This window comes from Oncorhynchus tshawytscha, linkage group LG19, assembly GCF_018296145.1.
Source record: "Oncorhynchus tshawytscha isolate Ot180627B linkage group LG19, Otsh_v2.0, whole genome shotgun sequence".
Classification (NCBI taxonomy): Eukaryota; Metazoa; Chordata; class Actinopteri; order Salmoniformes; family Salmonidae; genus Oncorhynchus; species Oncorhynchus tshawytscha.
Genome location: NC_056447.1, coordinates 16,198,065 through 16,225,371, shown reverse-complemented (window position 1 = coordinate 16,225,371; position 27,307 = coordinate 16,198,065). Strand labels below are relative to the sequence as shown.

The 27,307-nt window shown below is 43.5% G+C and overlaps 1 protein-coding gene across 1 annotated transcript; it reads left to right on the top strand.

Annotated features, from left to right (window-relative positions):
* The first annotated feature begins 3,986 nt into the window (after positions 1-3,986).
* On the top strand, positions 3,987-26,946 carry LOC112219206 (forkhead box protein P1-B-like). Its single transcript, XM_024380398.1, has 5 exons — positions 3,987-4,045; positions 9,069-9,158; positions 18,906-19,010; positions 24,745-24,838; positions 26,738-26,946. Exons 1-5 carry the CDS (start codon positions 4,043-4,045, stop codon positions 26,944-26,946), a joined length of 501 nt encoding a protein of 166 aa, XP_024236166.1. The 5' UTR covers positions 3,987-4,042.
* Positions 26,947-27,307: the final 361 nt, after the last annotated feature.

The window sequence follows — 27,307 nt, the reverse complement described above, 5'->3', positions numbered from 1 at the left end:
ACCAGGATGTGGGTAGGTTTCTGCGGTCGTATTGCCAGGACCGGTCAGGGGAGTGGGCGAAGTACATCCCCTGGGTGGAGATGGCCCAGAACTCACTCCCCCACTCCTCTACGAACCTGTCACCCTTCCAATGTGTGTTGGGCTATCAGCCGGTCCTGGTACCATGGCATCAGAGCCAGACCGAGGCTCCTGTGGTGGACGATTGGGTGAAACGCTCAAGGGAAACCTGGGAGGCCGCCCACAGGTACCTTAAACGGGCCGAAGGGCGGCAGAAGGCCAGTGCCGACTGCCATCGCAGCGAGGCCCCGGTGTACACACCGGGGGACCGGGTCTGGCTCTCGACCCGAAACCTGCCCCTCCACCTGCCCTGCCGGATGCTGGGTCCGCGGTTTGTGGGGCCATTCAAAGTCCTGAGGAGAATAAACGAGGTGTGTTATAGGTTACGGCTCCCCCCGTATTACCGTATTAACCCCTCGTTTCATGTGTCTCTCCTCAGGCCGGTGGTGGCTGGTCCGCTTCAAGAAGATGAGGTGCGGGAGGTCCCTCCGCCCCCCCTGGACATCGGGGGGGCGCCAGCGTATGCAGTTCGGTCCATACTGGACTCGAGGCATCGGGTGGGGGGTCTTCAGTACCTCGTGGACTGGGAGGGGTACGGTCCGGAGGAGAGATGCTGGGTGCCGGTGGAGGACGTACAGGATCCACCTATGCTAAGGGAGTTTCACCGCCTCCATCCGGATCGCCCTGCGCCTCGTCCTCCGGGTCGTCCTCGAGGCCGGCGTCGTCGCGCTGCGGGAGCCGCGCGTCAGGGGGTACTGTCACGACTTCTACCGAAGGTAACTCCTCTCCCTGTTCGGGTGGCGCTCGGCGCTCGGCGTCGCCGGTCTACTAGCCGCTACCCGATCCCTTTTTCTTTTTCTGGTTGTTTTGTCTTGTGTTCCTTTTCACACCTGGTTTTCAATTGCTTTGATTTCTGTGGGTATATAGGGCACCTGTTACCTGCCGTAATTCATGCAGGATTAGACTTGTGTGTATTGCGCTCGATTGTATTTGATGTTTGTTGTTTTTTCGCTATTACGCACGTGTATGTAAAGTGTCGGAACTGTGTTTGTTCCTCCGTTTGTTTGCACGAGTATTCGAGAGCGTAGTTTTGGGATTTTTTCCTGTGCCATTTGTATTGGTGGACTATATTATTAAAAACGCTTCTCAGACATCCCTGCTCTCCTGCGCCTGACTCCTACACCTCTCAACAAGACGCATATTATCACATGGTTATCAAAGGGCAAAGTATATTTTTTGAGAGAGAGATGACCTTAAAGTTGTCTTCACTGACCATAATTTTCACTTGTCTGACCGCTTGCATGATGACGAGTTTCTCACACAATCTGGGTGTTGTTTTTTCTCCCCGGAAGGATCTGAATCTAGGATTACATGGACTCTCCGCAACTATATTCAATGTGCGGGGAAACATTTAGGCTATGATTAAGAAGTTGGAGCTCTTCTCTGTCTGCATTAACAAGGACAGCACACAGGTCTTTTCATCATTGTATGTTTTTAGTGTGCAAATGAACTCAAGCTTACGGACAATGTCAAATGTGATATAGCAAAGCCCCTGAGTGAGTTGGGTGCGGAATTACAGAGCTTCTTTCCCGAAACAGATGACACAAACAACTGGATTCATTATCCCTTTCATGCCCTGCCTCCAGTCCACTTACTGATATCTGAACAAGAGAGCCTCATCGAAATTGCAACAAGCAGTTCTGTGAAAACTTTATTTAATCAGAAGCCACTGCCATATTTCTGAATTGGGCTGCGCTCAGAGTATCCTACCCTTGGCAAATTGCGCTGTTAAGACACTGATGCCCTTTGCAACCACGTACCTATGTGTACCTATGTGAGAGTGGATTCTCGGCACTCACTAGAATGAAAACTAAATACAGACACAGACTGTGTGTGGAAACTTAATAAAGATTGAGACTCTGTCCTATACTACCCAACATTGCAGAGTTATGTGGATCCTTTCAAGCACACCCTTCTCATTAACCTGTGGGGAGTTATTCACAATTTGTGACCTGGTCCTAAAAGAGCTCATTGTTCCTTCCCACGTGCCAGGTTGTGACAAAAAAACACTCATACTTATGTTTAATAAATATATTGTATAGCGGGTGTGGCAGGAGTACAATGATGGCAAAAAACAACATTTGAGAGTGCGCTGACCCTGGTGCTAGAGGGGATATGCAGCTGGAGGTTGACTGTTTGAAGGGGTACGGGACTATTAAAGTTTGGGAACCACTGATATAGACGTTACCGCCATAGTCAATAACCGGAATAAATGGTGACTGAATTCTTTTATTTTTGCTGTTCTCGAAATAGCATTTTGGAGTTTCTAAATTGTGTAAATGAGGTTCAACTTTCTTAATTAACATTCTTTAACCGAACCCCACTAAAACTCAGACCCTGGTTACAGCCCTGAGGGCACCATCCAAAGTACATATGCATAAATCATCAGATACATTTTTACATTATTTGGAAAACATATACTTGGTTTTACCTAAATTATTAAATATATTATAACATTTTGAATAGGCGACATGCCAATGCATTTAAATGCTGCTTTTGTTTACCACTTGTCCCTGTGCCACAGTGCAATCACAGGCATTTTCATTTGTTGTTAATTAGCAGTGCATAATGCCATTGTCCTCAGATGGAGCCTGAGCTAAGTGTTGCACAAACACTACTGCAAATAGCTCTTTGACAAATGCTATGACAGCTGGCTAGCTGCAGACTTTTTTTGGTTCTTCACACTGCTATCTATCAATGGCATTTCATTTTCTTTTTGAAGCATGATACCACTCTAAGATATTTAAAAGATACAGTGCCAAGGAAAAGTCTGCACAGTTGTCACATTTTGCTGCCTTAAAATGAAATCTAAAAAGATATTGCATTACATTTTCTTCCTTCATAACTCCACAACCTTCCCCACATTTTCAAAGTGAAATTAAAGTATAGAACATTTTCTAAATTAATAAAAAATAAAAAACAGATGTCTTGATTGCATTTGTCTTCACACCTCAGAGTTAATACTTGGTGGAAGCACCTTTTGGCAGCAATTACAGGTGTAAATAATTTTGAATAAGATTCTACCAACTCTGCACAACTCTTAGGGCAACATATATCCATTGATATTGTCAAAACTGCTCAAGCTCAGTACATTTATTTGGAAATCATAGATGGACAGCAATATTCAAACCGTGTCTGATTTTCAAGCAGATTTAAGTTCAGGACTGAGACTGGACCCACCTGGAACACTCAACACCTCTTGGAAAGCCATTCCGGTGTGTCTTTGGCATTAAAATGTGTGCAATTGTCACGCTGAGTAATTGTATCCTATTCCAAGTGTCACGCCTGCTCCCGCTCTTCCCCCCTGGTGCTCGAGGGCACCAGGCTCCCCAGCATTACGCACTCCTGCACCATCATTATGCACACCTGCCTTCGCCGGCACACGCATCAGCAATTATTGGACTCACCTGGACTCAGTTAGCTCTATCATTACCTCCCTTATATCTGTCTGTTCCCCCGCTCTGTTCCCCGCTTCAGCATTGATTGTCATATGTCCTTGTATACCCATGTGCTGACGCTGTTCCTGTCTTGTTCCAATTAAATGTTTGTCTCCATACCTGCTTCTCTACTCCAGCGTCGGTCCTTACACCCAAGGTTAGGTATTCAGAGGACTGAGACAGGTTTAACTTTTTACCTTGGCTTTGCTCCTTTCATATTTATTTTGATCCTGTCAAACTCCCCAGCCCCTGCTGGTGACAAGCATACCCAAACATGATCCTGCTACCACAATTCTTGAAATTACCCATCACTTCAAACCACAACTGCCATTCCTTCCATCTCTCCATCCACTGCAACTCCTCCCCCTCCAACTCCTCCTCCTCAGATAAACACTCAACTCGTTCTTTCCTATTATCCTCTCTCATTCTCTCAATGACTGCAGGTCTTTGGAAGCTCAACACTGTTATGCTTGAACTTCTCAGTCTAGATGGTAAGTTTTTTCTATTTAGTCATCCAAATAACTCACAATTATTCTAAGCTTCGTGGTGATAGTTTTATCATGAGAGTGTAGATCTGAAATGTACATTGAGTTAAATTATTCAAAATATGCAGATAATGTATATACTTTTGTTGTGGGTGGGATTGGGAGAAGAGGTTTGCACGGGTGAAAATTCATTCCTGTGCTGTCTTTTCCTGTAAAAAAAATGTCCTGTCCTGTCCTGAACCAGCAACAGTTCTATTACCACGGAACTTTCCTGTCCCTTCTGATAAAAATCACTCCCGTCCCATGCTCATTTCTATGCACAGAAATATGTAGACTATTGTTTGTGTTTAGGAAGTATTGAACATAATTTCAGTAATGCAATATAGTTGTCTTACCTATCTTAGTAAAATGCACTGACTGTAGTCACAGAGAATGTTATACTCCCGGTTCTGGGCTAATTTCTATGTGCAGAAATATGTAGGCTATTATGTATTTTTAGGAAGTATTGAAAATAATTTCATTAATGCATTAATGGTTGTCTTACCTATCTTAGTTAAATGCAATGACTGTAGTAAGTCTGGATGAGTATCTTTTAAATGACCAAAATGTAGATGATTAAGGCTTGGTGATGAGGACAGAGACCCCAGTATTATGGTCTGCTCATCATATAAAACCATAGTCTACAGCTGAGCACTGCACAGATATGAATATTTAGGCTACAACATTTACAACAAGAACATTAACATTTACAACAGCAGTACTGTATCAGTCAATCTATTTTTTATTTATCTCTTTACTTCAGATGGCACAGGTTTAATTAAAAAGCAAACAATTCAGCTTGACCGGTAAAGTTGTTGGGAGTAGAGCAGCTAAGCGCTTCAGGTCGCTTGTCCCGCTCTCCGGTTGGTAGCCTAGCCAATTTGATTAAACCACAGCCATGTACTGGTTCCTTCATTGTCAAAGACAATCTTATCAAATGCAGCTAAAACATCGCTCTTTCCTTGGCTCTAATGTTTATGTTAGTGATAGGTCCTTGGCTGCAACTAGATGATGCATTACCTCTCTTGACTGCTTCATTATTCACAGACATAGCCTACATTGGCATCTGAGGTAAAGTAGTGACTGGCTCCAACTGCAAGGTACAAGCGAGAGTGAGTGGAAGGGGGATCATTTATTTTGTATTGATTAGATTTTTTTTAAATGCCCCCTGTCGATCCTGTCCCATCTCAAGCTTGACTAGAACTTTAGTCCCATTCCTGCCAGAATCCCACAGGGCCGCAGTAGCCACGTTCACGCATCAACCTCTAATTGGGAGACCAGCAACAGGTAACCCTCACTAACTCTTGTTTCAACCCACGTCCTTGCTAGAGGCATACTGTGGGCCAAATGGTTAAGTTCTAGACAATCTTGTGCCTATACCAATTCAAAGCAATCCCATGGTATTTTCTAATAACGGGTTACCTTGTATTAGAGACTCCATCTGACCTGAAATCCCGCAGCTGCGGTTTTGGATTTGTTCATGTAAATGCCAGAAGTTTGATTTCAAATAAGGATTTTATTGAAATTCTGGATTCTCTATCCAATGTGGATATTCTGGTAATTTCTGAATCTTGGTTGAATATTCTGTGCTGGACTCTGACGTGTCTCTGTCTTGTTATAATGTTTACAGATCAGACAGAATTGGCAGAAGTGGGGGTGTTGCCATGTTTACAAAGGACAATTGAAGTGTTTCTGTATCTCTTGCTACCTCAATCCCTAAGAAGTTTGATTGTCTCATTGTTAATGTGAGCCTTGGTCATGATAACCAGCTGACACTAATAGAAGAGTATCACCCTCCCTCTGCTCCCTCATGTGCTCTTAGTAATTTTTTCTGAATTGCTATCTAAGCATGGTTAATCTGAACTACTAATTATGGGGGATTTTAATATTGATTGGAGGACGCCAGTGCCAGAGACGGTGAAGGATATTTGTTCTGAGCAAAACCTACCTCAGTTGATAACCGAGCCTCCATGCCTGAATCCTAATCTACCCTGATTGATCTTATTTTGACGAATACACTAGATAAATATGTTGCTAGTGGAGTTTTCACACTGGATTGTTGTGACCATTGCCCACTTGTCTGTGTCAGAGATGTGAGAATGCATAAATCTATGTGTTCAAGAAGAACTTTAAAAACTTTTGTGAACAAGCTTATTTACATTATCTTTATTTTAATTACATTTATTTCAGCTATCCCTGAACATGATTTACCTTTAAGCTTTTTTTGCAAATGTCTTCAATACTATTGTAGATAATCATGCCTCCTTCAAAACTCTGAGAGTTTAAGGTACTGTAGATCGAATGCCTGGTTCACTTCTGACTTATCCGTACTCATTCATAAGAGAAATGTTGCCTGGGACAAGGCCAGAAACACAGGCTTAGGTCCGGAATGGCAATCTTTTAGGCATTTAGGGGAATCAATGTGTAAAACTAATCAGAAAGGCAAAATCTGATTAATATGTAACCACTCTTTCGAATTGTAAGGCTAAATTCTGGAAAACTATACAATCTCTGAAGGATTGCACTTCCTTCTCTCTGCCTCAACACATTAATTCAGACTCATCATTGATGCATTTTAGCTTCATTTAATTTAAATGGGCCATCTTTTGGAAATATCGTCTAACTCTACTTTCTCTAAGAATTTTCCAGATTGACTCGGAATATGGTCGTTCATTTTTGCATTTTGGCAATTCACAGAAACAATCCTTGATGTCCTTGATGCCTTTCTTGAGAGAGGCTGGTAATGTCTGTGCATACAATGATGCAATTTTCTTCCTGTAAAACCTGTCATTTAACCTTTATTTAATCAGAGAGTCCTGCTGAGACCATGGTCTGTGTGTTAATATGTGGTCTTTCCCACTTTACTGAGTTGGTAACACTTTATAATAATTTACACGAATAATCCCACCCATCCAATACATTTTAAATTGGAGCTCATTTACTGCATTTATATACAATTTAAAAACTCTAAAATGCTATTTGGAAAACAGCAAAAACAAGCAAAAATTACCCCAGCCAAGGTCACGTTCTGACCTTTATTTCCATTGTTTTGTTTTTATTTAGTATGGTCAGGGCGTGAGTTGGGGTGGGCAGTCTATGTTTGTGTTTCTATGTTTTTCTATTTCTGTGTTTGGCCTGATATGGTTCTCAATCAGAGGCAGCTGTTTATCGTTGTCCCCATTTGAGAACCATATTTAGGTAGGCTGGGTTTCACTGTTGGTTTGTGGGTGTTTGTTTCCGTGTGAGTGTTTTTCGCCACACGGTATTGTTTCGGTTTGGTCATTTCATGTATTCGTTTATTGTTTTTGTATTTCATAGTGTTCAGTGCTTTTCTTATTAAAATCGTCATGAACACTTACCACGCCGCATCTTGGTCCGATCCTTGCTACACCTCTTCAGACGAAGGAGGAAATCTGCCGTTACACATGATCACATTGGTTGCTGTAGCTTCATTCACATGGCTGATTAGCTATGCAATTAGCCGCTACACATTATCTCACATTAAAAACAATAATAGAATACATACAGAGAGATCTATTAGCAGAAAAAAATATATTAACAAAAAAGTTGTCAGGGTTTTCGCTGCTGGTCATTCGAGTCAAGTGCAGGAGAGCAGAGATAGGTGATCAGGTGACTTTATTTGCCAAGAGCAATAACAGACAGGCGCAAACAGCTACAACTGAAGCCAAACGGCAAAAGTGACAAGCGCAGAATACCGTCACAAATACAACCATAAGTTTCACCAAAATTTCCCCAATAGGGTACAGGCAATGCCCAGGGTGAAAAACCCAGACTGGCGCGATACAATAAACACAAAACAAAACAATTCCACACAAAGGCATGGGGGGAACAGAGGAATATATACTGTATATGCAGTGTGATTAGGGAATGTAAACCAGGTGTGCGGGAAACAAGACAAAACAAATGGAACAAATGAACAATGGAGAGGCGATGGCTAGTAGACCGGTGACGTTGACTGCCGAACGCTGCCCGAACAAGGAGAGGAGCCAACTTCGGCGGAAGTCGTGACAAAAGGGAACAAATTAGTTTGCTTCACCAAACAATATTTTTTTGCAGTTTTACAGCTAGTTTCCTGCAATTCTACAAATGTTGCAATGGCTCATGCCATGATATCTGAGTGAGAGTCACCAGCTAAATCAATAAAACCATATTTACTACAAGTTTAGATTCTGTAGCTAACTAGATTAACTAGACTAAGGCCTGGTGAATCTAGACCTTAGTCTAGTGAATCTAGCCAGCTACAGATCAAGGTAACCGGCGATAGCCGACACCCGCATAGCTGATGGAGGTGTAACTGCATTGGAGCTGTCAAATCGGTGAGCAGCTGCTCTTGATCATTGTCACGAAGCCACACTCATCCCACTCATGTTAGAAGGTCCCACTAGTTCAGAACGAGAAAGTGTAGGCTATATAGAAATAATTATGCTTAAATTGAAATTATTAAATAAAATAATTTGGAGTTTTATCAGCCTAATCGAGGCGATGTAGATTATATCCCACATTCCAATGTTCAAACTTGGCTCTTAATGTGATTCCATGCAGCCAATGGCAATGTCCGCTTTAGGTATAAATGTCAATTGCTAAGCATCATAAGTTTAAGCATCATTATTTCTATATAGCTTACACTTTCTTGGTATGAAATTCCCCTTCTCCTTTCGTCTGGTAAGGCTCCTCCTGCTACCTTCTGCCACTCAGAAAAACAATATGGTTTTCACTTTAGCCAGTATGTTTGAGGCAGAGGAGGCAGGTGAAGGGAGAAATAGGGAGGAAGGGCTCATTGTAATTGCTACAATGGAATGGAAAACAGTACCAAACACATGCAAAAGTCTACCTCACTGGTTTAAGACATATTTCAAAAGTCTGATGATACTGGGTTTGTGCTAGCATGGAACTGTGATTATACCACAATGGTAGTGGGTTGGTACTGGGATGATACTGGCAAAATCCTGGATGTGTCCTTTCATTTCAGGTTCTGCAGGCAGCTAAGATATTACTCCAGCAGCAACAGAAGAGTGGTTTGAACTCTGCAAAGAGCCACACTAAACCACGGCCCCTGCAGGTGCGTAATTAAATCAAATTAAAACCAAAATCAAATTGCCTTTCCCAGCTGCTTCAGGAACACCCTTCTCTTGTTCCGCTTATCAGGCATCCAGGTATGGTTAATCTTGTTCCATATCACAAAGGCATTGTATGAGGACACATCAATGATGTCATGTAAGATGACCAGGGGCTAGCAGGCAGTCATCCTCCTGCAGCTGTAAGTGCCAATCACCTTGTCCAGGTTGTCCACGTCTCCTTTGTTGTGGTAGTAGTCCAGGATGATGGCTGGCTTCCTGTCCTCATGATCACTGATCTCAGCCGTTTTGTTTTGTGCAGTGTGCTCAGGAGGACCACATTCTTGTTCCTCTTTGGGAGGTAAGAAACTAGAGTGGTGGTGGGGTTGAAGGCAAACGTTGATGAGAAGGCCTCTCTCTCCACCTTGTCGCGCAGAGGGGAACTCAGGCTTGTTCTTTCTAACTGTGCCAACCATGGTGATTTCATCAGTAGCACACATAATCTCAATTTCTTGGTATTACCTTGGTATGGTACTCCACCAGAATTCCTAACAGCTAGGTACAAGGTTATCAAGGTTCTCATTAGCAGCTTTAAGATAATCCTTGTATATTATGCTCACCCATCTGGGGACTTTGGCTTTTGGACCAGGCAGGCTCAGACTCTTGAGGGGGCGGTGCTGCTTTAGTGGGTCTCTGACCGCGTCCACCTTTCTGTCATTGCTGCACAAGTTTAAATTACCAAGGGATTCCTGCATAGCTATAGAATCAGACTGTAGTTTTGACACAGACAGATCAACAGTCGGGGCATTAGCATACATAATAGTCTCATCCGCATATAGATTAACCATTTTTAACATAATGACGAATGGTTTTAATACAAATAGTGACGAGAACAGGTCCCAAAATTTACCCCTGTGGTACACCTTCATGTACTTCAAGAAACTCCCATGAAACCATGATCAGGCCTATAGAAGACAACTTATTCAATAAAATAGCATGATCAACAGTATCAAAAGATTTTGACAGGGCCTCAAACAAAGCAGTACATTTTTTTTTGTCTAAAGCATTGTCAAGATCATTAACAGCTAAAGTGGTTGCTGTAATAGTGCTATGCCCAGGCCTAAACCCTTTAAATAGAAAAAATGACATTTACCAGATAAAGAGCAAAGTTGTACATTTACCAAGGATTCAAGAATTTTAGCTAGACAAGGAAGCCTTGAAATGGGGCGATAGTTATGAAGATCACTACTCTCCCCGCACTTATGGAGTGGCAGCACAAGCGGTGATTTCCATACTTTCAGAATATTTAATGATATCAATGTTAAATAAAATGATTGAGTCAACAATGATTATTATTTCATCATACCAGAATCATAGTTTGCATCATTTGTGTGTTTTCTTAACAAAAAAGTACATTTTAAGTGTGTTTGCATGACCAAAATTTTGACAGTGTACATTTTAATTTGATATTCTGTTTTGCAGTCTTTTATTTGATGTTTTCTTGCAATTGAAACACTGATAAAATTCCAATTGGCATAAGATCTGTCGAGGTGTAGTTTGTCCTCAGATTGCATAAGACATACATTTAATTTAGTCATGTCAGTTGTTTAGGTTCCTGATACAAAATAAGATAAAACATGCTGCTGTTTATTCTTTATCACTGTGGCCATTCACCGGTGTCATTGGGCACTGGTCAGTTAGTATTCAGTGTGTATTTGTCTCGAATAACGTCCATAAATTCCCATTAGGAGTGACATCATGCATGTAATTATGTTGTTAATTAACCGGTGAACACAGCTCCTTCTCATTCTAGGGTCACCTTTAGGAATAGACGCAACCTATTGTTATGCAGTCATATAGTCAGACATTTATGAATATGTCTGTTCTCTTGTGCGCTACCCCTGTGTCTTCAAAATTCCATACTATTCCATATGGTTTATAGGTGCAAATTCAAATAAAATAAAATCTAAAATAAAATAAAATTGTATTGTCACATGCGTCGAATACAACAGTGAAATGCTTACTTACAACCAATAATGTAGTTTTAAGAAAAAAAGTGTCCAAAAAAAACAGTAGCAGCAGAGTAAAAATGGGGGGGACAATGCAAATAGTCCAGGTAGCCATTTTATTAGCTGTTCAGGTGTCTTATGGCTTGGTGGTAGAAGCTGTTAAGAAGCCTTTTGGGCCTAGACATGGTTCTCCGGTACCGCTTGCCATGCGGTAGCAGAGAAAACAGTCTATGAGTCTTTGGCTATTTTTTGGGGCTTCCTCTGACACTGCCTGTTATAGAGGTCCTGGATGGCAGGAAGTTTGGCCCAAGTGATATACTGGGCCATATGCACTACCCTCTGTAGTGCCTTGCGGTCGGAGGCTGAGCAGTTGCCATAGAACTTTTTGAGGATATGAGGACCCATGCCAAATCTTTTCAGTCTCTTGAGGGGCATTGTCGTGCCCTCTTCACGACTGCCTTGGTGTTTTTGGACCATGATAATTTGTTGGTGATGTGGACACCAAGGACTGCTTTAGTTTTTGCTTGTATGCAGGATAATGTTATGAGTTATGGTCAGATTTGCCAAATGGAGGGCGAGGGAGAGCTTTGTACGCATCTCTGTGTGTGGAGTAAAGGTGGTCTAGAGGTTTTTTCCCTCAGGTTGCACATTTAACATGCTGGTAGAAAATAGGTCAAACGGATTTAAGTTTCCCTGCATTAAAGTCCCTGGCCACTATGAACGCCGCCTCTGGATGAGCATTTTCTTGTTTGCTTATGACCTTATACAGCTCATTGAGTGCTGTTAGTGCCAGCATTGGTTTGAGGTGGTAAATAGACAGCTACGAAAGATATAGGTGAAAACTCTCTTGATAAGTAGTGTGGAGTACCACTTTTCATGAGATAAGAAACATTGAGACTTCCTTAATATTCAATTTTGTGCACCAGCTGTTATTTACAAATAGACACAGACCACCACCCCTAGTCTTACCGGAGGCAGCTGTTCTTGTTACGGTTTTCTTCCGTTGAAGGAGAGGCGGACCAAAATGCAGCGTGGTAATTTTGATACATGTTTAATAAACGAATAAACACGATAATCCAAAAACAAGAAACGGAACGTGAAAACCTATACAGCCTATCTTTTTTTAAAATAAAAAATAATTTATTATCTTCAATACCATTCATTCTTTACAACTCATAATTTTCATACATACTCAAATAATGGTATTTTAATTTAACTAATTTAACTAAACAAAAACCACAAACAAAACCTCAGGGGAGCATCTTCCCTCCCCGTCACCCTACAAACTACCTTTCCCTATCTCCCCGTCCCTAATCTATCCCCTTACAAATCTAAATGACACCCAGCCCTAAACCCCCCTTCCACCTCTCCCGAGCAGCATGCTGCCCCCACTTCCTCTCCTCCCTCTTCATCCTCCCCCTCAAATCTCCTTCCACCCTCCTCACTATCCCTTCCACCCCCAATCTCTCCCTGTCTTCACCATGTTCTGCCTGGCTTCCCACAGCCCCCGTTTAAAGAGACTCATGAGAAGCCAGAGCAGAAACCTGTCCCTATCCGTCCCTCTCGCTCTCCCTACACCTCTCTCTAACCTGGCCCACGTCAATACAAAATCCCCCCTTACCAAACCTAACAACACCCGTGCCCTAGCCCATACTACTCCGGCAAAGGTACAGTCCCAAAAGACATGGCGCACAGTCTCCTCCCTGCCACAAGAGGATCTTGGACAGGTAAGGGGATTGCACCAAACTATACCGGTACATGATGGAACGTACCGGCAAGCACTTGTGGAGGCTCAACCAATTCAGGTCCTTGAGCCTGTTGTCCAGACCCCGCGCCTGCACTCCCTCCCAGACCACTTCTGAGATGCCCACTACAGGCGCCGGACTCCCTGCCTCTCTGACCTCCTCGTACAGGTGCCTGTGATCTAAACCTACTCGGGCAACTTCAACCTCAGGGTGCGCACGCAGCCACTTGGCCGCATGACCAAAGTGCCACGGCAGCTGTTCCGCCCGAGGACCCGTGTTAGACCACACCATTACGCTTCTCGCCTGATACGAGAAGAACACCCGCAGGAGGTAACCGGACGGGTGTATCACTGGATGGGCAAGCTCCGTTAACAAGAAAGAAACAAAAATTGTGTCCAGCTTGAGGGGGAAATGTGGTACCCCCCTACCTCCCTCCCCGATGGGACAGATCATGCATGCCCTGGCGACCCACTCGCACCTGCCACTCCACATGAACTGAAACACAAGCCTCACTAGAGGCCTCCTCAGACAAGCCGGCAATGGGTAGATGTACGCCAAATACAAAAGAGACGGCAACACATCCACCTTTAGGACCAGGACTTTGCCCATAAAAGACAAATACCTAGCCTTCCACATTGCTAGCTTCCTCTGTACCACTGCGATACGCATGTTCCAGTTTAGCGTCGCTGAGCCGGAGGTCTCAAAATGGACCCCGAGAATCCTCAGGGCACCCTCACAGAGAGATAACCCCCCAGGCACATCCGTTCTACCGCACCATCTTCCGAAAAACTTGACGGAAGACTTTGCATGGTCCAGAACCGCTCCCGACGCTCGGGTGAAATCCCCAAAGATGGCAAGGGACCTTGTCAGGCACGAGTCCTTGTACAGCAGCAAGGAAGTGTGGTCGGCGTACTGCGTCATCTTAACACGCAGCCCACCACTTCCAGGGATCAACAAGCCTTCCACCCCTGTGTCTGCCCTAATGGCAGCCCCCAGAGGCTCCATGTACAGAACGAAGAGGAGAACCGAGATTGGGCACCCCTGCCTGACCCCAGACGAGAGGTCAAAAACGTCACCCAAGTGACTATTTACACTAACTCGGCACCCCGCTCCGACATGTAATGTACGAATCCATCCTATGATCTTCTCCCCAAATCCTAATCGACCTAACACTCTGAATAAAAAGGATCTATTCACACGATCAAAGGCTTTCGCCTGATCTAGCGCTGCTACCATTAAAGGCAGTCCTCTATCTTCAACCCAAGCGATGGAGTCCCTGATTAACTGTAGGTTCCATCTAATAGAGCGGCCCTCTACCCCGCACGTCTGATCCTCATGGACGACGTAGGGAAGGGCTGTGCGCAACCGGTCTGCTAAAACCTTTGCAAGTAGCTTGTAATCTACACACAGCATGGTCAACGGCCGCCAGTTGCCAAGGTCTGTTACTTCCCCCTTCTTATATAAAAGTGACAGCACACCAACAGCCATTGATCCCCCCGGGACCCCCGTCTCAAGGATGGCCTTCAAGACTTCGAGGACCACTGGTCCAAGTACACCCCAAAACTTGATATAAAACTCAGCCGGCAGCCCATCCATCTCAGGCACCTTCCCTTTTCCCATCCTCCTAAGAGCGCTCTCAACCTCTTCTAGTGAAATCTGGGCCTCCATCACTTCTCTAATTCTCCGGCTACCGCCTGGACAAGTGTTCTAAAAACACATTTCCCTGCTCTACATCTATTTCCCTTTCCTTAAATAAACCTTGGAAATGATCAGTTGTCACCCTGACCATATCCTCTGGTTCTCTAACTATACTACCATTTTCTTTCCTAACGCCATGCATTTACCTTCCTACTCTGTCTGGCCCTAACTGACTTAAAGAACATAGCGGAACAAGTCTCATTGTGTTCTAGAAAGCCACTATGCGCACGCTCCAGGAAAGCTCGAGCCTTCCGCTCCGGCAACTCCCTGAGCTGCGCCTTTAGGGTAGCGGATCTCTCCCAGTCAAACAACCCGCCGAGGTTGCCTGCCTCGTACTCGAGTTCAATTAACCTTTGGATACGATCCACCTCCCTCCTCTCCTCCCTTTTTTTCCTCTTGCAATACCCTATTATAAAAGCCCTAATCCTCACCTTAACTAATTCCCACCACTCTAACACCCCCTCGCACATGGACCGGAGGCCTTCAAGCCTCCAAAAGAAACCATAAAACCCGTCAACAAAAGCCTGCTCCTCCAGCACATCCCGATCTAACTTCCAGTACCTCCTACCAAAGAGGCAGACTGGCGACCCCACCTGCAGGAGCACCCCGTCGTGATCCGAAAAGAAAACAGGCAACAGCCGCCCAGACAACTTACCCAAAGACCTGGGTACAAAAATATAGTCGGGCCTCCGCTCAACCCCCCTGGAGTTGCGCCATGTAGGACCGGCCATTTTCGGAGTAGTGTGCAGACCACCATCTACCAGACCATGGCAAGCCATTAGCACGGTAATGGCGCCTGCACTGCTATCCCCCCCTATTCCTAAATCTGTATTAAAATCCCCCCCTATCACTAATTTCCTATTTGTGACACACAGGGGTGTCAGACAGTCCACCATCTCCCTCCTGTCTGCCACCACCTGTGGCCCATACACCACCACTAATCTAAATTTACAATCCCTTATTGTGACATCCACCACTATAACCCTCCCCTGCATTACCACAAAAGAATCCTCCACTTTTACCTCCCTGTGCCCACACAAAATCCCTACCCCCGATGAGTGCACCCCCCCAATACCCCAAACCGACTCCCCCTTGTCCCACTCCCTCTTAAACCTACTAACATCCCCTCCATCCCTCAGGTGAACCTCCTGTAAAAAACAAAAATCAAACCCCACACCCTCCAAATAACTAAAAACCGCTCTCCTCTTAACAAAATCCCTTAAACCCCTTACATTTAAACTAACAAACGTAAAATTAGACCCCATGAAAGAATGAAATAAAAACATGTAATACACTCAAATTCTAAACCCAGACAGAAAAAGAACAAAAACAGGAGACTCACCCGATACTCCCCTGCTCCATATCTACCGGTGAAAACACCATCCGTACTCCCGACATCCCCCCCTCTTCCTCCATCTCACCAACCCAGGATGCAGGAATAGTGTTTGGCTCCAGGGTGCCCTGCACCCTGGGTCTACCCCCACACTCCTCCACCTCCCCAGTGCTGCAGCTGGTTTGGAAAAAAATCGGGGAGGCTGAGTCCCCAAACAAAAAACTCCCCACCTCCTCCTGTACCCAGTCCTGAGTCTTGTTAGGTGTGTCCCCACCCAACAGAAGTTGAGGGCCTGGGGAAACCAGCAGCAACCCAGAGGTTTCTCCCACCCCCATAACTCTCTTAGCCATCCCCTCCCTCTCACTGTCGGCCAATCGCACCCTCCTCTTCATTCTCTTCTTTGGTGATGGCAGCAGTGGAGTGATACCACCCTCCCCCCCGCCAGCTCCTCCACCATACCCCTCATCTCTTCCACCAGGGCACTTTCCCCCAGTCCACTTGCTCTTCCACCGTCTCCTTCTCCAACACTCCTCGCTCACTTTCTTCTCTCTCATGCTCCTCCACTTGGTTGCCTTCTTCCGCCGCTTTTCCTGGTTCTCCTACTCCCGTGCCTTCCGTTTCCTTCTCTCTTCCATCCGCCGCTTCTTGCTCCTCCTCCTTCCTTGCGGCCTTCCCCTCTGGACCTGTACTCTGGTCATGAGGCGTGCTTCCTTCCCCTCCTCTTCTTCCCCCATCCCCCGCTCCTGCTCCCCCCCCAGCCGCAGACGCATATGACCTCTGACGAGCCGGGCACCCCCGCCACAGGTGTGCTGACGAGCCACACCCGTGGCACGCCTTAGGCTTGTCACAATCCCTCGCCTCGTGTTCCTCAGATCCACAAAATCTGCATTTTCTTGTGCTGCACGAGGCGAATATGTGGCCGTAGGCCATACAGCGCCTGCAAAATGGGGGCTGACGTGCATAAAACAACGTCCCCCTGTCAGCCCCTAGGGAGAACATAGCAGGAGGATGGAGGTAGCCACCATGTCCCTTTGGGTCCTCCCTGAGGAGGGCCTGGAAGCCTCTCCTCTCCTCCCATTCCATAACCCAAGGGAGTCTTTGAGGTGCCTTGCTGAGGAGACGTTATCCATGTATCTCCCCAGAAAGGCCCTCACCTCTTCATCCTTAACGTATGGGTTGTAAATGTTGACAGTTACAACCCTAAAGTTGTTCTTCGCCAGGCTTGTTATTTCATAGTGGCTCATCGGCCTCTCACTGCTCTTGCCCTTCTCAGGATATCATCGTGTTTCTCCTCTGTATATAGTGCCACGTTGTATGCTCCCTCCAACGAGTTGCCTTGGAAACAAAACACGTCCTTCACCGTCAGCTTTAGAATCCCCATCAATATTATCCTTCCAAAAGTTTCCCGTCCTAAAGGCTCCAACTCCTTTTCCTTCCAAGCAAACCGAATCGTGTTGGCCAGCCCAATCCCAGGGACTGACCGTGTTGATGGATTTAGCACCATCTCCGCAAGGAGAATGGCGCTCGTTCTCTTCTCTTCCAAGACAAGGAAAAAAGAAAAACCAAAGTGACTGAGCCTATCTTGTGACAACAAACACAGAGACAGGAACAATCACCCACGAAACACTCAAAGAATATGGCTGCCTAAATATGGTTCCCAATCAGAGACAACGATAATCACCTGCCTCTAATTGAGAACCAATTCAGACAGCCATAGACTATGCTAGAAAACCCCACTAAGCCACAATCCCAAAACCTACGAAAAACCCCAATACAAAAACACACCACAAAATAAAACCATGTCACACCCTGGCCTGGCCAAATAAATAAAGAAAACACAAAATACTAAGACCGGGGCGTGACAGTTCTATCTTGCCGATGCACTGAAAACCCAGCCAGCTGTATGTTATCATTCAGCCACGGCTTGGTGAAACATAAGATATTACAGTTTTTAATGTCCCATTGGTAAGATTGTCTTGATCGGAGCTCAACCATTTTGTTATCCAATGATTGCACGTTGGCTAATAGGACTGATGGTACAGGGGGATTACTCACTCGCCGTCGGATCCTTACATGGCACCTCGAGCTATCTCCGTCTCTTCTTCATGCAAATTAATGGGATTTGGGCCTTGTCGGGTGTCTGAAGTAAATACTTTGTGTCCGACTCGTTAAAGAAAAAGTCTTTGTCTAGTACAAGGTAAGCAATCGCTGTCCTGATATCCAGAAGCTCTTTCCAGTCATAAGGGATGGTGGCAGAAACAATATGTATAAAATAAGTTACAAATAATGCGAAAAAACATATAATAGACATAATAGCACAATTAATTGCACTGACCTGCTGTCCCAGGTCTAAATCAGTCCTTTATTAGTGGGGAAGAAAACATATTTGCCGTGGAACTGGCTTTGAGGTCCAGTTTTTAATTTGCCTGGAATAGGGTGTAATTTCCTATGCAACACTTTTACACTGAATACGCTCTCTCTCCTCACCTGTGTGTATGACAGGGGTCATGGAACGCATGGCGCAAATTAGTCTGAGTCATCGAGGAACATGTATTGGTTGACGGGATTAGCCAAAGTGATTAATTATCCTGAGGTGAATTACTTCATGAATGTGTATTGTGTGACTTAAAGAAGTTATGGCACAAGTTATTGAAGTCTTTGTTTATGTAAAACTGTTGTTTAGGATGTTATATGTCCATGAGAAATTATATATTTATGGTAGAACTGTGTTATAAGGCTGTCATAGTGGAACATTCCTACTTGAAGGGAGTTCCTAGAAAGAGTACTAGGTGCTAAGTTGATTTTGCCTGAGGGAGAGCAGTCGAGGCAGGTAATATTTTCTGTACGAAGTTTATGGGCCAATTAGTCCAGCACCTGTTAATATTGTAAATAAAAGCCTCTAAGAGAGGTAAGCACCAGAACATCCTGTCTCCTCAATGTCTGATCCGCCGCTTCTTCTTCACACAGGGTTCAATGACAATGATGAGTCCTCAGCAGATGCAGCAGCTTCTGTCCCCGGGTCAGCTCCAGGCTCTGCTCCAGCAACAGCAGCACGCTATCCTGCTCCAGCAGGTACAGCACGATCCAATCCAAATTACCATACTATACTATACTACAAAGGTCTTCAACCTTTTCTTGCCCAGGGACCACCGCCCAGGCAATTTGGTGACCCAGGGACCCCCATCATATGTTTTTTTTCCACGTCTTGTCTTATTGTCCGGTGAATGGTAATGGCAAAGACAAGTAATCAACATTTTAAACTGAATATATTTGTTTTTCATTATTTTGACCTCCCCACACTATAATTGGAAGAAGTGTAAAGTCTAACAGCCTGTTGCTAGAAAGGTAACTCAGGCTGTGACGATTATGTAATTTGGGGTAATGATTAATTGTCATGCAAATGCCCACAATTATTGTCATAATTGTCTTTTTTGTTGAAAAAAGTTTTGAGCTTGTAATGCATCTTTGAAAATTTGCTAATTAGACACTCCTGTCTCATAAACCAATGGTTTTGACCGCTTACAACTTTTGGAAATGAAGCTTCTCCTCCCAACTGAGCCACTCTGCTTGTAAAATTAATACCAACTTCACCCACTTGAAAAACTGAAATTGGGTAAACTATATCTACTTGATTATAAAGTTGAATCCACCTGTCTCCTAAACAAATATATTAATATCAGCCCAAACACATCTTCACTAATAGCAGCTGTTTAGCTTGTTAAGCAAGGTTAGTATTTTTATTCATATTTATTATAGGCAGCTAGTCTTCCTGGGGTCCGGCAAAATTAAGGCAGTTACTTATACAATTTTAAAAACATTACAATACATTCATAACGGATTTCACAACACACTAAGTGTGTGCCCTCTGGCCTCTACTTGAGGATTTCATTCCTATGCTGTTTGTAACTACCCTGGTTAGCAATGTGTATGTCCAACTGAAGAGTTTTTGCCAAAACGCTATACACTGAGTACACAAAACATTATGAACCCCTGCTCCTTCCGTGACATAGACTAACCAGGTGAATCCAGGTGAAAGCTAGTCAGTGTATATGATGGGGAGGAGACAGGTTAATAAAGAAGGATTTTTAAGCCTTGAGACAATTGAGACATGGATTATGTTTGCCATTCAGAGGGTGAATGGGCAATACTAAAGATTTAAGTGCATTTGAACATGGTATGGTAGGTGATAGGCACACCGGTTTGTGTCAAGAACTGCAACACTGCTGGGTTTTGCGACACTCAGTTTCCCTGTGTCTATCAAGAATGGTCCACCACCCAAAGGATATCCAGCCAACTTGACACAACAGTGGGAAGCATTGGAGTCAACATGGGCCAGCATCCCAGTGGAACACTTTTGACACCTTGTAGAATCCATGCCCCGATGAATGGAGGCTGTTCTGAGGGCAAAAGGGGGTACAGCTCAATATTAGGAAGGTATTCCTAATGTTTTGTACACTCAGTGTATATCAATTTTCGGAAATGTTGGTAAATGAGCTTTTATTGTTTAAAGAACGAGATTGGTGTGTTTTTTAAGTATCAAATCACAGCATGGGGTTGTTCAATGAAAGATATATTTTTTTGAAATCTATCACTTGATGGTTAAATTTCAGAGAGACAAATGTTTTTAGCAAAACACTATATATATCTGCCTCACTCTCAGAGAAATACATAGTTCTGCTGGGTTTTACACAGTCAAATGTATCAAATAACTACATTTGCATATGTAGTTGGGCTCCCGAGTGGCGCAGCGGTCTAAGGCACTGCATCTCAGTGTTAGAGGCGTCACTACAGACACTCTGGTTTGAATCCAGGCCGGCTGTGATTGGGAGACCAATAGGGCAGCGCACAATTGGCCGGTGTAGGTCGTCAGTTTAAATAAAAATGTGTTCTTAACTGACTTTCCTGGTTAAATAAAATATATAAATAAAGAACTGTACAAATAATACATTTGTGATGGCAACATGTTTTTTTAATCAATCAATACAGAAATGAGATATGTACATAAAACATGTATATTTGACATTTTAGTAATTTAGCAGATGCTCTTATCCAGAGTTACTTAGTTAGTGCATTAATCTTAAAATAGCTAGGTGGGACAACCACATATCACAGTCAAATATAGAGTAAATGAAAATGCCATTGTATTACGAAACTTTTTTTTATTTTTAATCTGAGCACATATTTTACACACACATGAAGGTACCCATGAGCAATGCTATTTCTTGTTTAAAAAAATACATTTTAACATTTCGGAAATAAACTCAAGTCAAGAAAGCTTGCCAGTAGCCAGCATCACTTCGGGTGCTTTTTGAAAGCCTAATTCAGATACTCCAGTGAGTGCAATTAGCTCCAATAAGTGTAATTTGCTCAAGAAGTGTAATTTGCTCAAAAGAAACTATCCGCCGCCATTGTCGCAACCCCTATTACCAGCCTGTTCAACCTCTCTTTCATATCGTCTGAGATCCCCAAGGATTGGAAAGCTGCCGCAGTCATCCCCCTCTTCAAAGGGGGAGACACCCTGGACCCAAATTGTTACATACCTATATCCATCCTGCCCTGCCTATCTAAGGTCTTCGAAAGCCAAGTCAACAAACAGGTCACTGACCATCTCGAATCCCACCGTACCTTCTCCGCTGTGCAATCTGGTTTCCGAGCCGTCACGGGTGCACCTCAGCCACGCTCAAGGTACTAAACGATATCATAACCGCCATCGATAAAAGACAGTACTGTGCAGCCGTCTTCATCGACCTTGCCAAGGCTTTGGACTCTGTCAATCACCATATTCTTATCGGCAGACTCAGTAGCCTCGGTTTTTCTGATGACTGCCTTGCCTGGTTCACCAACTACTTTGCAGACAGAGTTCAGTGTGTCAAATCGGAGGGCATGCTGTCCGGTCCTCTGGCAGTCTCTATGGGGGTGCCACAGGGTTCAATTCTCGGGCCGATTCTTTTCTCTGTATATATCAATGATGTTGCTCTTGCTGCGGGCGATTCCCTGATCCACCTCTACGCAGACGACACCATTCTATATACTTCCGGCCCGTCCTTGGACACTGTGCTATCTAACCTCCAAACGAGCTTCAATGCCATACAACACTCCTTCCGTGGCCTCCAACTGCTCTTAAACGCTAGTAAAACCAAATGCATGCTTTTCAACCGTTCGCTGCCTGCATCCGCACGCCTGACTAGCATCACCACCCTGGATGGTTCCGACCTTGAATATGTGTATAAGTACCTAGGTGTCTGGCTAGACTGTAAACTCTCCTTCCAGACTCATATCAAACATCTCCAATCGAAAATCAAATCTAGAGTCGGCTTTCTATTCCGCAACAAAGCCTCCTTCACTCACGCCGCCAAACTTACCCTAGTAAAAATGACTATCCTACCGATCCTCGACTTCGGCGATGTCATCTACAAAATTGCTTCCAACACTCTACTCAGCAAACTGGATGCAGTTTATCACAGTGCCATCCGTTTTTTCACTAAAGCACCTTATACTACCCACCACTGCGACATGTATGCTCTAGTCGGCTGGCCCTCGCTACATATTCGTCGCCAGACCCACTGGCTCCAGGTCATCTACAAGTCCATGCTAGGTAAAGCTCCGCCTTATCTCAGTTCACTGGTGACGATGGCAACACCCACCCGTAACACGCGCTCCAGCAGGTGTATCTCACTGATCATCCCTAAAGCCAACACCTCATTTGGCCACCTTTCGTTCCAGTTCTCTGCTGCTTGTGACTGGAACGAATTGCAAAAATCGCTGAAGTTGGAGACTTTTATCTCCCTCACCAACTTCAAACATCTGCTATCTGAGCAGCTAACCGATCGCTGCCGCTGTACATAGTCTATCGGTAAAAAGCCCACCCATTTTTACCCACCTCATCCCCATACTGTTTTTATTTATTTAATTTTTCTGCTCTTTTGCACACCAATATCTCTACCTGTACATGACCATCTGATCATTTATCACTCCAGTGTTAATCTGCAAATTTGTAATTATTCGCCTACCTCCTCATGCCTTTTGCACACAATGTATATAGACTCTCCTTTTTTCTACTGTATTATTGACTTGTTAATTGTTTACTCCATGTGTAACTCTGTGTTGTCTGTTCACACTGCTATGCTTTATCTTGGCCAGGTCGCAGTTGCAAATGAGAACTTGTTCTCAACTAGCCTACCTGGTTAAATAAAGGTGAAATAAAATAAAAAATTAAAATATTCAGAGTTGAGAAATAAAGTTGATGTCATTAGAAATATGATATTCCCCTCTTTTATACTGTAGGTATGTAATAAAAATATATTTTTCTGTTGTTGCTAGTGATATTCATAAAAACATTGCAATAAAATAAATCCACTTTTTATATATATATATATTTTCGCGGACCCCCTGCAGTACCTCCGCAGACCCCCAGTTGAGCACCCCTGCTATACTATATGATACTATAATGTAATGTCCCTGTCCCAGGCTGTAGTCCCCACCTGCTTTAAGGAGACTACCATCATCCCAGTGCCCAAGAAAAAAAATGACATGCCCAAGTGACTATCGCCCCACCTCGCTCACCTCGGTCATCATGAAGTGCTTCAAGAGGTTGGTCATGGCCAACATCAAGGCCAGGATGCCAGGCACACTGGACCCACTCTAATTTGCCTACCGCTCCAACAGATGCATGGAAGATGCCATTTCCATCTCTATTAATTCGCTATTGACAAGAGGAACAATTACTGTATATGAGCATGCTGTTCGGCATTCAACACTATTGTTTCCTCCAAGCTCGGGGCGGCAGGTAGCCTAGTGGTTAGAGCATTGGAACAAGGCAGTTAACCCACTGTTCCTAGGCTGTCATTGAAAATAAGAATTGGTTCTTAACTGACTTGCCTGGTAAAACAAAAAATAAATAATACGCTCGTCACCAAGCTTAGAGCCCTGGGTCTGGACATCACCCTCTGCAACTGGATCCTGGACCTCCTGAAGGGCAGACCACAGGCTATGAGGATTGGCACTTCCTCCACACTGACTCTTAACACAGTCCTCTGTTGTATACCCTGTTCACCCACGACTGCGAGGCTTTGCACGACACCATGGTTGTAGGCCTGATAACCAACAATGACGAGGGAGTGAACGCAGCATCATGAAGGATCCCACACACCACTGCCATGAGCTGTTCTCTCCTTTACCGTGGGGCAGATGGTATCAAAGCATGAAGTCTGATAAGAGGCTTTGAGAAAGTTCCTATATACAAACCATCAGACTGCTGAACATGCTCTGATGCTCCACACATTAGCACACATGCACTCATTCATACATAATACATTGATGCTGCACACACATCACAACTGCTGCTAACAGACTCTTATTATAATGCTCAGTTTATACACTGCCCCCTATTCCCCCTTTCTCCAATACACATGTAAATATTGGACTGTAAATGGTGCCTTCCTGTATTATACTTATGCTAAAATGTTTATTCTATTCTACTAAGCCATTTACTTTATGTTCGTATTCTTATATTTTATTATTTATTATTGTTGTGGCATTGTTGAGAGGTAACCTACAAGTAAGTAGGTGTTGCAGTACTTGGAACTTGTCTCGCATAATCTATCCAAGTAAAATGTTAGTTATTTTGTGTGTGTTTCTATGTTGATGGACAATGTAGCCAAGATGTGGTGTCTATATATGAGTTCAGAGTCACTCGGACTACAGCACCTGCTTCAAATTCCAAGTGACACAATATGGATGTGTGAATATGAGCACTGTAAACATAGACTCTGAACCCTTAGCATGTCTCACTCACTCTCTCACTCAGCTCTCTAGGCAGCAGCTAGTGTTCCAGCAGATCCTCCAGCAGGAGCTGTTCAAAGTGCAAAGACCAGGCCTGGCCTCCCACACCTTGTTTCCAGGTAAATCCTCTCTACTCTAGCTAACTCCTTGGTTTACTTAGTGCAGGGGTTCCCCAAACTTTTTTGGCCCATGACCATATCTTGATATTTAAGAAAAAATTGAGACCACACCAAAAAATGTTGATGAAATCAACAGCCAACGTATACCTTTTTATTTGGGGCTATGAGAGTCTATAACAAATCAGTCTGACAGTACTTTCAATCAGAAGAAAGTATGGTTTGAAGGGTAACGTTTTACTTTGACCTCATAGCCATAACGCATTCAATACATATCTATAAGCATTTCATTAACGTGCTATAACAGATCCCAACTGCATTATTAAAGGTTCATGAAATATTTCCAAAGCATATCTATTGCGTATTCATGTCATGCTATGCAAGAGCTCATATTTAGGTATCTTGATACATGTAGTGTCATCATTATGGCTGTTCTCAAAAGTGTTTTTTTTTTAATTATGTTGATACCAGCCCCATTTCACCCACCGGCCAGTATACCACTACTACTACTACTCCTCAAAGTCAATTGTGGATGAAGATCCGCACAACGTTACATCTTCAGGACAAATTTTACAGATCAAATCGCAAAGTTAAGGATCATATCAAAAGTCTTTCGTAAGTCATTACCAGCCCTCCTCCTCATCACAAATTAGTTGGTCATACTAGTCTAAAGTAAAATCTATTTTCCCATTCATAAAGCATTTATAAACATTACTCACATATCAAAAAGAATATGGACACAACACAGTTTTAATAAAATATTAACTTTTCCTTACAATTTTCCAGATGTAACATTGGTAGTGTTGAGGACTTCACCAAACTCCTAACTACTATTGACATTTTGGGGTTTTATTTTCTTACAGCTAGCTAAGCCCGTGGCACAATGTCAACACTTGTTTTAACTCTGTCAATAAACATTACAAAATGTAATACAGTTCTTAATGAATGTACTCACCTTCTCCGAGCAGAGGTCTACTCTAAGTCTGTCAAGTTTTACAATGAAGAAAATGAAAAAAGTCTACCTCAATACTTTTTTTATTTGAAATGAAAATATGTTTTGACTTGAGGCATTTAGTTAGTGATGTTTTTTCACTATCTCCATTGTGCATTTGCACATTGTGACAGTTATTTAAAACGGGACAAATTAAGGGACTGGTATGGTAGAAACACACATTTGAGAACAGCAATTATGATGACACTACACTATCATTGAAATAATGCAGCTATTAGGATGCCTAAATATGAGGTCTTTCATAGCATGACATGAATGCACTATGCTATGGATATATTTCATTAACCTATAATAATGCGTTTCGGACCTGTTATTAGATGTTCATGAAAATCTTATAGATGTGTAATGCATGCGTTTTTGATGTAGTCAAAGTAAAAAAATCATTACTTCAGAATATCATCCGGCATTTGTGTATGAACTTCTGTGTAGAAATGAACACAATCATTGTTTTCAATTATGATGTTTTCTTTCCCCCAATCTGATTTGGTGCTGTCCACTCTGTTCTAGCATTATAGAGGGAAACAGCATATATTCCCGAGAGTCCTAGCTTTCATGAAAGGGGTCATAATAGTGTATAGATCCAACCGATCAAAAGTTAGAGCCACATTTGTCATTTAGTGGATATCGGAGGTTACTCACGGTACCCGAGTTCGATGAACTAAGCAGCCCATTTACATTTTTTTCCAGAGTTTCTTTCCCGTCCCCATTTTCAAATCAGGCGACCCAAAATATTCTCATCAAGCATACTCTTATATCTGCCCTTACTTTCACGGCTCAGAAAGACTCAAGTAAAGCTATACCCCTACCTAGACATACTCTCTCCCTGAAGCTATAACCTTTAACCCCAATGTTGCAAGGTAATATTGTATATGTATGTCTATGTGTTTCAGCTGGCTTGAGTACTATTGAGCTCCAGCAGATATGGAAGGAGCTAACCAACAGCACAATGGAAGATAAAAGCACAAAGGACAGCTGTCCAGACCGTATCATCACTCTGTCCCCTACTGAACCCGTAACCACAGCCAAAGCATCAATGTCAAACACCCACAACTTCCCTACCAATGGCCAATCTCTTAGTTCCAGCCCAAGAGAAGGGTAAAGCCTTCTCCATAACACTTTACAATAAAGGTATATGGATTAGAATCCTTAGGGCACATGTGTCAAGCATAGGCCAGCTGGCCAAATCCGGCCCATAACACATTTCTCTCCGGCCTGCGCAATTATATGGGTTGTCAATTAATTTTGGCCATTTACCATATAGCCAGCAATAGTCTCCTCAAAAATCACAGCAAGCACTGCCGATGTGCTGCACGCCAAATGGCAGTGCATTGCCACACACACATGCCATCCATCCAGTGCACTGTGTCATATCATCACTAATGGCACTGACAAAATCTTCTACCAGACCGAAGTTTAAAGGTGTTGTAGGGTAAGTGTCCATGCCAAATTTAGATTCCAAC